Source organism: Cololabis saira, chromosome 1 (genome assembly GCF_033807715.1).
Source record: "Cololabis saira isolate AMF1-May2022 chromosome 1, fColSai1.1, whole genome shotgun sequence".
NCBI classification, from domain to species: domain Eukaryota; kingdom Metazoa; phylum Chordata; class Actinopteri; order Beloniformes; family Belonidae; genus Cololabis; species Cololabis saira.
In genome coordinates, this window is record NC_084587.1 from 38,285,183 (window position 1) to 38,299,421 (window position 14,239).

A 14,239-nucleotide genomic window follows, 5' to 3' on the forward strand; every position below is an offset into this window, starting at 1 on the left:
AAGCCTTTTATTGTTTTAATATTGCTGATTATGGCTTACAGTTTAAGATTAAGATTCCCAGAATATTCTAATTTTTTTAGATAGGATATTTGAGTTTTTCTTAAACTGTAAGCCATGATCAGCAATATTAAAATAATAAAAGGCTTGCAATATTTCAGTTGATTTTTAATGAATCCAGAATGTATGACATTTTTGTCAATATTCTAATTTTTATATATATATATATATATATATATATATATATATATATATATATATATATATATATATATATACACACACAGGACTGTGTCAGAAAATTAGAACTCATTTACAGTAAAGTACCACATCATCCAATCCATTGGCGTAAGAGTGTCTTATGACGGGACAGATACATATATGTGTGTGTGTGTGTGTGTGTGTGTGTGTGTGTGTGTGTGTGTGTGTGTGTGTGTGTCCTGCATGTCTTAGATGCTACCCTGCTTCAGCACACCGTGATAAAAGTACCTGTGTCATCAACAGAGTTGTGCAGCCCTGGATGACAAGCTAATGACGATGATTAATTAGAAGGTGTGTTAAAGCAGGGTAGCATCTAAGACATGCAGGACAGTGGCACTCGAGGACTAGCCTACCCCTGTAATAAACTATTGACTCTTGTTTTGAGCTTCTGGTACCCGCAGTTGCTTCCAATCAGGCACTTAGGTACCGTAGGCTGTCTTGTCCAGATTTCCAGTCAAAAGGACGATGTGGCTGATGGCTCTCTGCTCAAACGATCCAGAACACACAGCCAATCTTTGGTCTCATAGGGCTGCCAGGAGCATGACTGTCCTTCACCGTCAGGCCTATTTGCACTGGTGTCGACAACACGTGCAAAGGAACCTGAACATGTGGAGGAATGTTGCCATCCACGATGAGTCAAGATTCTGCCTATGGCAGTTGGAGCATAGCGTTAGAGTGTGGAGAAGACATGAAGAACACTATGCTATACCTACAGACATCTTTTGGGGGAGGCAGTGTGATGGTGCGGGGCAGCATCTCCCATGTCAATGCAGAGAGACATCAAGGTGAGATTTCCCAATCGCAATCCCATATCTCCACAGTCTGGGACCAAACTCTATCCCCCAAGACAGAAACACTCGCCCCCACAGGAAGGGTTTATCAGACACTACATCCATCTGGGAGTTGAGAGGATGGACTGGCCTGCCAGCAGTGCTGACCTCAAGCCCTACTGAACACTTGTGGGATCAGCTTGGGCGGGCTGTTCCTGCCAAGAGTGACCAGCAACCACAATGGCTGACTTGTGACTAATGCTGGTTGAAGAATGGGATCCATCCCCCAGCAGAGAGTGAGCAGGCTGGTGACCAGCGTGAGTAGGAGGTGCCAGGATGTTGTGGCTGATTAAGGTTCTTCCACACACTACTGAGGCTGTTTGTTAAGTGGAGACATTGTTAAATTGCCATTGTGCCATGTGTTGCTTCTTCAAAATTCAATTATCTAAATCTACCAAACATTAAACAAGACTCAAAGTTGTTTGGCATTTCTAGAGAAGATTTGGCAAATATTTTATAGGCGTAACCGCCATACTCAGCTCTGCTGCTCATCCCACAAATGCATGTTTCTTAGAAATGTGGCATAATTTAAAAGGGAAATAACAGCCTGTATGGAACTGATTGCCTATAAGCATTGTTACAACAAAGAAAGAATCTACCAAATACAAATGTCATTACTTTTTGTGCTAAGTTTATATACACATACCTGTATACAGTATATGATTGAATAATGTGATTGAATTTCTGGTTAGACATGAGACACTTCCAGCCAAATTTTTCTTCTAATTTTTGAAGGTGCATATTCTGTGTTGCTCATAAATTGTTGTATAGTGTATGTACTTCATAATGGTCCAGCAATTGTCATTAGTATGTTGTGTGTTACCATAGAAACAGTTATGCTACAGCACAACCAAAAACCAGTCATGTGACCATACAGTGGGGCAAAAAAGTATTTAGTTAGCTACCAATTGTGCAAGTTGTCCCACTTTAAAAGATGAGATATACCTGTAATTTTCATCACAGGTATATCTCAACTATGAGAGACTAAATGAAAAAAAAAAAAATCCAGAAAATCACATTGTCTGATTTTTAAAGAATGTATTTGCAAATTATAGTGGAAAATAAGTATTTGGTCAATACCAAAAGTTCATCTCAATACTTTGTTATATAGCCTTTGTTGGCAATGACAGAGGTCAGATGTTTTCTGTAAGTCTTCACAAGGTTTTCACACACTGTTGCTGGTATTTTGGTCCATTCCTCCATGCAGATCTCCTCTAGATCAGTGATGTTTTGGGGCTGTCGCTGGGCAACACGGACTTTCAACTCCCTCCAAAGATTTTCTATGGGGTTGAGATCTGGAGACTGGCTAGGCCACTCCAGGACCTTGAAATGTTTCTTACGAAGCCACTCCTTCGTTGCCCGGGCGGTGTGTTTGGGATCATCGTCATGCTGAAAGACCCAGCCACGTTTCATCTCCAATGCCCTTGCTGATGGAAGGAGGTTTTCACTCAAAATCTCACGATACATGGTCCTATTCATTCTTTCCCTGACACGGATCAGTCGTCCTGGTCCCTTTGCAGAAAAAAATCCCCAAAGGATGAGGTTTCCACCCCCATGCTTCACAGTAGGTTTGGTGTTCTTTGGATGCAACTCAGCTTTCTTTCTCCTTCAAACACGACAAGTTGTGTTTCTACCAGAAAGTTCTATTTTGGTTTCATCTGACCATATAACATTCTCCCAAACCTCTTCTGCATCATCCAAATGCTCTCTAGCAAACGCAGATGGGCCTGGACATGTACTGGTTTAAGCAGGGGGAACGTCTGGCACTGCAGGATTTGAGTCCTGGCGGTGTAGTGTGTTACTGATGGTAGCTTTGTTACTTTGGTCCCAGCTCTCTGCAGGTCACTCATTACGTCCCCCATGTGGTTCTGGGATGTTTACTCACCGTTCTTTACCCCACGGGGTGAGATCTTGCGTGGAGCCCCAGATCGAGGGAGATTATCATTGGTCTTGTATGTCTTCCATTTTCTAATAATTGCTCCCACAGTTGATTTCTTCACACCAAGCTGCTACCTATTGCAGATTCAGTCTTCCCAGCCTGGTGCAGGTCTACAATTTAGTTTCTCACGTCCTTTGACAGCTCTTTGGTCTTGGCCATAGGGGAGTTTGGAGTGTGACTGTTTGAGGTTGTGGACAGGTGTCTTTTATACTGATAACCAGTTAAAACAGGTGCCATTAATACAGGTAACGAGTGGAGGACAGAGGAGCCTCTTAAAGAGGAAGTTACAGCCAGAATTCACGCTTGTTTGTAGGTGACCAAATACTTATTTTACCCAGGAATTTACCAATTCATTCAGTAAAAATCCTACAATGTGATTTTCTGGATTCTTTCCCCCCACTCGGTCTCTCATAGTTGAAGTTTATCTATGATGAAAATTACAGGCCTCTCTCATCTTTTTAAGTGGGAGAACTTGCACAATTGGTGACTGACTAAATACTTTTTTGCCCCACTGCGTGTGGAGACGTTTTAAAAGGAAAATGACACAGCAAGTATACCACATTGTTGCACACTTTAAAACATGTTTGAAACAGTCACTGCTCTGTATTCTTAAATTTCTTTAGATAAGTCTGAAAATGGAAAAATGAATGTACCATAACAAATGAAATGAAGTTGATGAGAAAAAAAGACATGAAACATTGTGTTTTTTTAATGTGCATTTTTCACAACATCGCAGTTTTTGTTTATATTGGCTTGTATTTTTAAAAACATCATGACAAAATAGAACGTGGCCTTCTGAAGACAGGAAGATTAAGCCCATCAGTTAAACTGGCTGCAACATAGCCATGTCTGTTTACCATATGGACAGCTCCATGTATGTACCATATGCAGTTCGACAGATGACCTGAACAGATACGGACGAATCTAAGCAGTTTTTCTCGCCAAGGATCAAATTGGATCAAAGCTGGAATCAGACTAGAGAGACAACATAACACATGGTGCCAACAGATGGAAAGGCGTGAGATTGTGGCTTTAGCGTTCAAACAACTGACTGACAAACCACTTCAGCAACTTTCAGACACAAAGTCCACCTGGGAGGGAGAAAGGCTTTTAGTGGGAAACTGCCACCATCTGAACAAACAAACAAACAACCAGTTTCCTTCCTCCCTCAGCAGGACAGAAACTTTAAAACTACGCAGACGGGGCCAAAACTGAAGGCATCTGGTGTCCCGTCCCTATTAAAAACCTTCCAAAGTAAAATAAACAAATAAATACATTTAAAAAATCGAATTATATCAAATAATGGAAAGGTACTGCTGAATGTAAAAGGCTATTGGACAACCAGATCCAGTAACTGACCCATTACTGGACCCATTGCTCTGGTGATCTGCTTTGAATGGGTGCATTTAAAAAAAAAAGAGCTTTATATGATTACTCTACTAAAGGAGCTTCATACTACCAGGTTAGTTTATTATCAAACAGCTTCTTGAAGGGACATTATTTATGTCTTCATTTCCAAAAGCAGGAAACATGCAAACACAAAGAAAGACGTGAGGGAATTATGGAGCAAAATAGAAATAAAGCTGCAATGAGGGCCCACTGCTTATATCAACAATGCAGATCAATATATGTCAGCTTGAGGAACGAAACATCTCAGGGCCAAGCATCAGAAGACAGTTTTTTCTTGAAGGATATTTGAAATTGAATTTGTCGAGAAACACACATGTAAATGTAACTAATTTGATCATCTTGTTCTTTAGACTCAAATGAAAGATTGATCGTATAAAGTTTTAAAAGTTTTAAAATATGGACAAAGTGTGTCGTGAAATCAGAAAGCTACATAAACTTTGCTCGGACAAATGCAGGAGAGGGTTGTTGTAAAACTAGGCCTACATGTCGTCCAAAAATATAAAACCGTTTTTGAGAACCTCAACATGCTGAAAGGTGAATGCAGACGACACTGGTGGGTCTTATGTGAGTTTGTCACCCAGGTGAAAGATAACTGGCAAAAATGAATATATAGATAGATGCACTGCTATGGAAATTTGAGATTCACCGATCAACATGCTTATAGACAGCTGGTGAGATTCAAAGGAAAAGCTTCCTGCTGTGAGGTAACCACCACACCACCCTGCTGCTGCCCTAAAAGAGATACCTCTGCATCTCATATTCCTGTCTACACATACCACAGTCATGATTTAAAGCCTTCCAGTGACCTTACTGCTTCTTAGTGAGATAAGATTATCTTCAGTAACAAAGAGAAAAATGCAGGTTTCCTTTTTCAGGCACATTAAAAAAAACGCACTTCAAAATACATGTGCATGGACTTGCAAGGAGGATTTATGGTTCCGCGTTACACCAACGCAGACCCACGGCGTATACGCCGTAGGCCAGGGCTATTCATATTTCAAAAAAGGGGGTGTTTGTTGAAAAAAAAAAATAGATTTTTTTTTTAATAATATTTTTATAACTGGCTACTATGGACTAAAATGGTTGTGATCAATGCTTAATATAATATTCAAATAAGGAAATCTTGGTGGAAACTGGTGCTTTGTCATTATGGCGTGTTTTATTAAAAGTAGGTCAATATCAATTTCATTAAGTTTGCTCAATGCATGGTTTCAAAATGAACTTGCATTCAAAATAATATTTCTTTATCTGAATATTATATTTAACATTCACAATAACTAAATCTGGAGACAATTAATACATAATTCATATGTAAACTAGATATATTCAAATGTATAATACAAATGTATTATATTTACATAAGTCTTCGTCTTTGAGTGCAAAATACATTTTGAAAACCCCCACATTTTCAAATTGTGCGGCCCTCTCCATACAGTTCTTTTGCAGATGTGGCCCCCGGCCGAATCTAGTTGAATACCCCTAACGTAGGTTCTGCGTCGATTTAACGCAGAAGCATAAATCCGGCTTCAGTCCGCACTTCAAAGGCTGGGTGGTCATATGATGACACAACATCAAAGGGATCGTGTGTGTGAGTGAACCGGCTCGGTGGGCGTGCCGGGCCGGCCATACGTGCGCTCCGGGTGCGAGGCTGGCTCCTCCAGCCAATGATCACGATAGGCTCGCGGGTGAGAGGAGGGGAGGACTTCACATAAATCCCCTTTCAATCGGAAGCCCGTTGCAACCTGTATCAAGAGTTCTTTGCAGTGACAGGCAGCTGCCCTGGCTTTTTTCTTTTCTTTTCTGCGTAAAGACGCACATGCTGAGCGAGATGCTCCAGATTTGATGAAATGTGCAGGAGTTGCACAGTGAGCATTTTGGCCGAATGTGAAATCATCCGCCCATCTCTTCTTCTCAAGGAACCATGGAGACCAATAAACGCCGCCTAATCAGCGCGCCGTGCGCCGCGAGCCGTCGCTTATTCCACAATCACAGCTCGGTGCGTTTTCAAAGGACTTTCAAAGCGCTCTCCGTCTGCTCCTAAAGACATGCTTTGTTTTGATCAGACACCTATCATCACCAACGTCTCCCAGTAATAGTTAGAGATGCAGAGCCGTGGTGTAGTGAGCGGCTCTGGCCGGCTGTGTGCGCTCAGCTCCTGCGTGCTGCTGCTCTTCATCCACATGAGCGCACCGGCGGAGGCGAGGAAAGTGCGCGGCGGTCGGGCGCAAACCCGGCGCATGCAGCTGCAGCAGATGCAGATGCAGCAGATGCAGATGCAGCAGCAGCAGCAGGCTCCAGTGCACACGGAGCGGGTGGAGGGACACGAGAGCTTCCCTCTAGACTTCACAGCCGTGGAGAACAACAGGGATAACTTCATGGTGCAAATAAAGAACTTGGCGCAGTCGCTATATCCGTGCTCTGCTCAAAAGCTGGACCAGGACATGAAGCTGCACTTCTTGAAGAATACATCTGTGACTTGCAATGACGGGTCACCTGCAGGGTAAGTGTGCGCCCAATGAGTTTTCTCAATAAATGTGAATAAATGAAATGTGAGTTTAAAACTGATAGAAATATATAAAGGATGAATCTAGGCCACGCCAGTGCGGCACAGACAGTTGGGTATACTGTTTCACCAAACAGCCAGTCTGTGGAGGTTTAATACCCTGGCTCTCGTGGCCCCTGTCACTCCGGATGTGACCCACATTGATCAAAAGGCCAGATCTGAGAGAGCTCAGGAGAGAAACTATGCGCGCTCCAGACAGAGAGACTTTATACGCGCAGGAGATTCGTTTTTAAGTCCCCGTGAGGCTGGATCTGTGTCAAAGTCTGCACCCACATCAAAATAGTTTAAAACGGAATAATAGTGTACACTAGCACCAATCGTTGGTTTCAAATATTGACAATGGCCATGTGTAAAAAATAAAACTACTAATAATAATAAATATACAAATGAAATTTGAAAAATGAAGATTTAAGAACTCTACGAACAATAAATCTTAAGTTTTGTAGTGTTATTGTGTTAATACGTTTAAGGTGTATTTATTGCTCCGGACTAAGTTCACATTAAGTCTTTGAATCACATCCAGTACTCGAGTTGAGGGGGGATGAGGGGGGATGGCATCCCTCCTGAAATAAAAACGGTCAAAATCATCCCCCCTGTAAAACTGCCATCCCCCCTTTCCATCCATTATGTCATTTCATCAATGAATGTGGTTTTACTGCTATTTCAACATTTAGAGTCATCACCAGAAAAATAACACCAGAAAAATTACTTATTTGACAATTTTCCTCTGTTTCAAGTAAATTTTCACTTGAAATAAGTAGAAAAATCTGCCATTGGGACAAGATTTATCTTCTTATTACAAGCAAAAAAATCTTCTTCCACTGGCAGATTTTTCTACTTATTTTAAGTGGAAAATGTACCTGGAACAGGTGAAAATTGTTGTTTTTTCCAGTGATGAGTCTTGTTTTAAGTCTAATGAGATTCTTTTTACTAAAATGAGACATTTTAACTAGAAATAAGACAAATATTCTTGTTAAGATTTTGAGTTTTTGCAGTGATCCATTTTACTTATCCTGTGAAGGACAGAGTCATATTAATAAGTTCAGAAAACTGTTTTTTATTGTTCTGTTTGATGTATTTGATGTAAGCCCAGTGGATATTTAAAGCTTACAGAAGGCTGCATTTAACTGCTGCTATGTCATTCCTGCAGTATTTCTGCAGGTGTTTTGGTCAGTGCTATTATTTGTAATATATTATATTATTTGTATTCAGCACAAATGATCTGTCCCCATATGATAAAATCCACCATCCCCCCTGATTTTTTTTTACAACTCGAGTACTGATCACATCCTAAGCTTAATTGAAGTTTCAATATTTCAAATAAGCATTGATTACATGGCAGTTATATGTGTTTGTAAATGAGAGGCAGTCTGAGATGCTGCGTCCTTCATGTGCAGCGGGACGGGGGGACATAAAACAACAAGAACAAACGGTGATTAGAGCCAACAGAGCCAGATATGTCATGTCAGGGTCAAAGGTTGCGTCCCTGGCGCTGGGCTTGTGTTTGAATACGTCTGCAAACCCCGAGGATGGAAATGCTGACTGATTTGTGGTGGTGATCCTGTGCAGGTACTACATCAAGCAGTCCAAAGGCAGCAGGAGGTGGCTGTTGTTCCTGGAAGGTGAGGATGAAGCCGTGAGTGAGCTCATTACGGCCGCCTAAATCCTGTTGACGGGGTTGTGCGTGTGTGTGGCACAGGTGGATGGTACTGCTTCAACAGACAGACCTGCGACAGGAGATACGACACGATGAGGAGACTGATGAGCTCCGCCAAGTGGCCACAAACCAGAAAAGGTAGGACCTGTGGGTGGGAGCCTCATGGTCAGTGTGCACTCTGTCTCTGCATGAAAGGCAGTTTGTGCAGAGTTTCATTGCACACTCAAAGCCTTTGCTTAAAAAAAAAAGTCCTCTGAATGAACAAGATTCAAAGATGTGTTTGTATTTCCTCTTGGGTCGAATTTGCATTCATCTTTAAAAGTCAAAGTGTCAGGGAATTTCTTGTTTGTTTCTGGCACTCCCTCCACCGCTTTCACTGAGTCATTTTCACTGGTGGCCAGTGCAGCCACAGAGCTCTTCATCCCCTGCATGTCTTTGACCAAAGTGGGGAAAGTTAATGTCCTCTTTACCGCAGAGGAAAACAAACTCTGAAAAAACACCAAAACACACACAGAGTCATGAAGGTTGGTGAATTCTCAAAGTAAATTCAATGATCACTGAGAGTGTTGTGACATAGCTAACATTTTATGAATCTGTCCAACGTCAGCGGGGGCTTTTCTGCAGAACATGACCAACACGTCAGATCTCCTTTCATCCAGCTTTCATGTTTTCACAGGATCAGGAATTCTGTCTCCGCAGCCAGAGGAAAACCCTCACTGGTGGAACGCCAACATGGTGTAAGAACTTGTGCCACATCGTTTTACAGCTGTTTTCTAGTTTTCTCAATGAAAGAGCGGAAAGAGTTTTTTCTTTCCGCTTGTTAGCGTGTGTGGAAACATAAAAGAATGACATTTTGTGAGAAAAAAAACACAACAAAACAGTTGTGTGTTTTCACCATTGATGCTAAGCTACACATATTAATCTATTTGTATCTATGTCCAGCTGTACTTTATTATATGCTTAAAGGGATATGTAGTCTGAAGTCCACTTTTATTGTTTCTGTACAACACAGCCTCCTGCAAAATGTGAGAAAAGACCTCTTACAGAACAAATCTGCTGTCATATATCCTAAACAAGCAGCATCAGCTCACCAGAGAGACACTTCTGCTAACTTATTTATAACTAGTACATGTTTTGCAAATGGCAGTTGATGCTACATACGCTGTTGCTGACTGCAAGAAGGAATACTGGCCACTTTGCACCTGGTTCTGATGAACTGAAGATCCAGTCAGACAGTCAAAAACTGTAGAAACCTTAAGCCTTAAGAGCATAAACCGATGGTGCCTTACTGCATTCCCATATTTATTAGTGCTATAGACTCTCTTTGAGTCATGTGCATGTTTGCTTCCCCACTCTCTCTGTTTTAAAATAGTCACAATCTCAATTAAATGGTTATTATTAAGTACTATTCACATCATTCTTTTGAAAACGTTGGTGTTGAAATGTGGTCCATTAGGAACGCATGTTAACCAATCATCACTTCCATGCACATTAAAGACAGTGGCTAGTGATGGAAAGTTGGGTGGAGATGAAGATGGAGAGGCTGGATAATTGTCCTCTCATTTGGGTCTGTGATGTCGCAGTGCCCCTGCAAACCTGAATGAAACCCTTTCAGACCTAGAACCCCCCACAGTTAGCTGAGTTTGCTGTGACCTCAAACACCCAAGTAAAAGCTGTCAAGCACAGAAACAACATAATGTTCCCTTTAATGCAGACTAGAATAGTATCTCCAAATGTCCCCTTCTATTGTACTCACCCTACAGTCCTATAAAAGTGCATCTGTCATTATCCGGCGAAAACCTCGTGTGGTAGAATCTTGCTGTTATAATCGTCGTGTTTTTCTGTCTCCTGCAGGTTCCTTCCTTACTGCTCCAGCGACGTGTGGAGTGGAGCTACCCCGAACACCAATCAGAGTAAGACGCAGTAAATCACAAGAATCACGGTGGGAGTTCTTTAACAGTTGTTATGCCACGTGTGGCTATTTGAAGAGTCATATTACTTTTCAGGACTGATTAAAAGTTTTTCATGTTTTTCCTATTTTGTTGTGTGTAAGACTCATCTTGAATATTTGCATTTAGGTTTATTTGTATTACTAGTTTAGTTTTTTAGCATCTGTCTCCCACTTGTCATACTTATTTACTGAGAAACCTATGTCATGTGGCTCACGGTCAATAAACGATGAATATTCTTCTGCTCAGGTGATTATGCGTTCATGGGATCCCTCATCATTAAGGAGGTAGTGAATGATCTGCTGACAAAAGGTCTGCACAATGCCAAGCTTCTTCTTCTGGCGGGCAGCAGGTTAGTTAGGCATAATCATGTGTTCTCCATCTCTACAGTCCAGCCAACCCATCTGATTTTACTCTTCCTGTCCTCAGCGCGGGCGGTACGGGCGTCCTGCTGAACGTGGACCATGTTGCAGAGCAGCTGGAGTCGCAGGGCCACAGAGGAGTGCAGGTCAGGGGTCTGGCTGACTCTGGATGGTTCCTGGACAATAAACAGTACAAGTTTACTGACTGTCTGGACACCATCAGCTGCATCCCCACTGAGGCCATAAAGAGAGGGATCCGGTAAGACAGACATGACATAAGAGATGGAGACAAACACAGATACAGAAGAGATTTCTCAGAAGTGGCAACGCTTTGTTTTTGTGCAGGTACTGGGGCGGACGGGTGCCAGAAAGCTGCAGACAGGCTCACGTGGGGGAGGAGTGGAACTGTTTTTTCGGATATAAAGTCTACTCAACATTAAAAAGTGAGCCATAAATTAATCATAAGCAATGAGTGTCATGTGATTGATTAAAGTCTGATCCAGGGTTGTGGCGTGGACCCTGCAGGTCCGGTGTTCGTGGTGCAGTGGCTGTTTGACGAGGCTCAGCTGACGGCCGACAACGTCCACCTAACCGGACAGCCGGTGCACGAGGGCCAGTGGAGGTACATCCAGAACCTGGGGCAGGAGCTGAGGAACACACTCCGCCAAGTACCGTAAGACCTGCTCTCTCACTCACACACACACACACACACACACACACACACACACACACCCCTAAACTAAACCATTGTTTTCCGGCTAAACACACCTGTCTGTGTTTTGGTTGGCAGGGCGATGTTTGGTCCAGCTTGTATGTCCCACGAACTCATTACCAGAACGTAAGTAAAAACGGTTCAGTATTCTACCACTGGGAAACAAATTGGAATCACAATTTATTCAATGATTTGACTCATTATTAAAATAAAAAAGGGAAAATTAAATCTGTGCCCGATTATATTAAGTCTTTTTTGTTTACTACTTAAGCTGCTGCTAAAACTCAAACTTAACTATTTTCTTTTCTTGACCTGTCATAAACAGCAGTGGGGGGTAGTAAACAGTCGTTGCTTTGCCAACCGTTTCCAAATTCTGACTGGTATTTATGAGTGCTGCTAAAGACAGGATTTATCCTGGCTGTTTAAGTGGGATCCATTGAGGTCGTGGGGGTGTTACATGCAGCAGATATATGAAAGAAATAAAAATACGTTCTGAGCTGGTTCTGAATTAGACCTGGGCCCTGAACCATCGCTGGACCCAAGAGGCCTCAGTGATGCATGGAGTGACATGTTCCTTTAATAAAGTGAAACAAAAACTGTAGTGTTTTGATTAATCCTGCGTTCATTATCCTCATGCAGCAGCAATATCCCGAAGCACCTAATGTGGATTCATCCACTCCTGAAAATAGTCTCCGACAAACAGCGCTCCCTGTAGTTGGATCAACGTCACTTCCCAGTTCTTCAGGGGGATTTATTTATTTATAATTTTGAAGAAATTTCAAATTAAACTTAATACTTTAATTTGTTAAAAAAATAAACAAATAAAGAAAGAAAGCCAGTGTTATTGTTTAAATGTTCACGCATAAGAAGTGTTTATATCTCCTCAGTGCCTGATGTATCATATTCCATAGACGTCTGGACCACCCCCAGAATCAAACAATACTGTAATAATAATAATAAATAAAAAGCAATTGGAAAAAAAAATCTAAAAAATAAATAAAATTACCCAACAGATTCAAAAAGATACAAAAATATTAATTAGAAAAACGTTAAAAAAAACAGGTTGTTTTTTATTTCAATATAGATAAAACATGATTTCTTTCTCTATTTTTTCATATATCATCAAGGATACAATATTAATGCATAAATCAAATGCTTCCTCCATGAAGTTCTTGTAAATTCATGATTCATTTCTATTATTTCCATTGGTTATGCTGTGGCTCCCCTCTTTCTGTTATTTGAGTGATCTTATAAATTATACTCAATTTAAAGATTTTTTTTTTAGGGGTGACAGAGTATTATCTACAAAATTCTTGCCAGGGCCGTACTGAACATCTACATGGTCATTTGTGATCTCTGCAGATACTGGATGGACATTAAGGTGAAAGGCACCTCCTTGCCTAGAGCCCTCCACTGCTGGGACCGCAGCCTCCAAGCCAACCTCCACATCAACGGTAGCCATGGCAACCACAGCTCCCAAAAGCACAAGACCTCCTCTGTGAGAGGATGTCCGCTGCATCTGATTGACAGCTGCCCGTGGCCACACTGCAATCCCTCCTGCCCGACCATCCGAGACCAGCTGACGGGACAAGAGATGAGCGTGATCCAGTTCCTGAAGCACATGGGCTTTGACGTGCAGAAGATGGCAAAGCAGCAGGGGATGGACCCCAGGAAGCTGCTGGGCATGCTAAATAATGGAAGCTGAGCTGCATTTAAATACAAAACCTCTGTCACTGTGTCAAAAAAACAGTCTGAATGAGAAACTGAACATCACAGGAAGACAGGAGGATAAAGCTCAGAGTGATGCCCTCTTGCATTAGTGTAGAGAAACTCAGACAAAAGGAAAGATTTGCAAGTGCCTTGCCAGAACTTTCAAAAGCTGGGTACAGCAAGTATAAATATAATATTTATATAGCATATACTGTATAAAGTCAATTACAGATGAGATTATAAAGATTGTCATCTATAATAGTCTGAGGTTTTGATTGGCTGACTGGAAGCAATGTCCAGTTTGAGTGTCCCAGGAAGTGTGTGTGTGTGTGTGTGTGTGTGTGTGTGTGCGTGCGTGCGTGCGTGCGTGCGTGCGCATGTGTTGTTTGGGGGGTAATGTGACGTGTTTCTGTCTTTGTAGAGAAGAAAAAAAATATATACACAACGCATTAATCTGTGGTGCTGCTGCCTCTATACACCAGCAGGTATGCTGCTTTTTTTTTTTTTATTGTTGAGTAAGTAACTGGGTACCAATTACTAATAAAATGATTGATATAATGACTTTGTTCTTCTTTAAGTACTTTCATTTATTTTCTACTGTGTATATTTAATAACTGACACAGTTGACCACTATAAAAACCACAAATATATTTTCTTGCGTTCATAAGAAAAGACTTAAATTTGTACAGAACCTGGTTTCCATATTGTTTTCCATTTTCTAAAGTTTCATCTGTTTTAATGGCCACTTAAACATTGTGTATTATAGGGTATAAAAATACTACAGTATTTTAGTTATTATGCAATTTCCCTTTATGGGAATAATAAAATATGTATGAAGCAATAGTAAAT

The 14,239-nt window shown here is 41.3% G+C and overlaps 1 protein-coding gene across 1 annotated transcript; it reads left to right on the forward strand.

The window, feature by feature from the left end:
• The first annotated feature begins 6,204 nt into the window (after nt 1-6,204).
• notum1b (notum, palmitoleoyl-protein carboxylesterase b) lies at nt 6,205-13,942 on the forward strand. The gene is made up of 11 exons (XM_061722520.1): nt 6,205-6,937; nt 8,570-8,622; nt 8,700-8,795; nt 9,334-9,394; nt 10,512-10,570; nt 10,856-10,958; nt 11,036-11,227; nt 11,314-11,411; nt 11,494-11,641; nt 11,759-11,806; nt 13,043-13,942. Exons 1-11 carry the CDS (start codon nt 6,540-6,542, stop codon nt 13,383-13,385), a joined length of 1,599 nt encoding a protein of 532 aa, XP_061578504.1. The 5' UTR covers nt 6,205-6,539; the 3' UTR covers nt 13,386-13,942.
• The last annotated feature ends 297 nt before the right edge of the window (nt 13,943-14,239 follow it).

Coding starts and splice junctions, on each gene's coding strand:
- notum1b (XM_061722520.1), top strand. CDS start 6,540: ATGCAGAGCCGTGGTGTAGTGAGCGGCTCTGGCCGGCTGTGTGCGCTC. Junction 10,959..11,035: donor CTTCTTCTGGCGGGCAGCAG/GTTAGTTAGGCA, acceptor TCCTGTCCTCAG/CGCGGGCGGTACGGGCGTCC. Junction 11,228..11,313: donor GCCATAAAGAGAGGGATCCG/GTAAGACAGACA, acceptor GTTTTTGTGCAG/GTACTGGGGCGGACGGGTGC.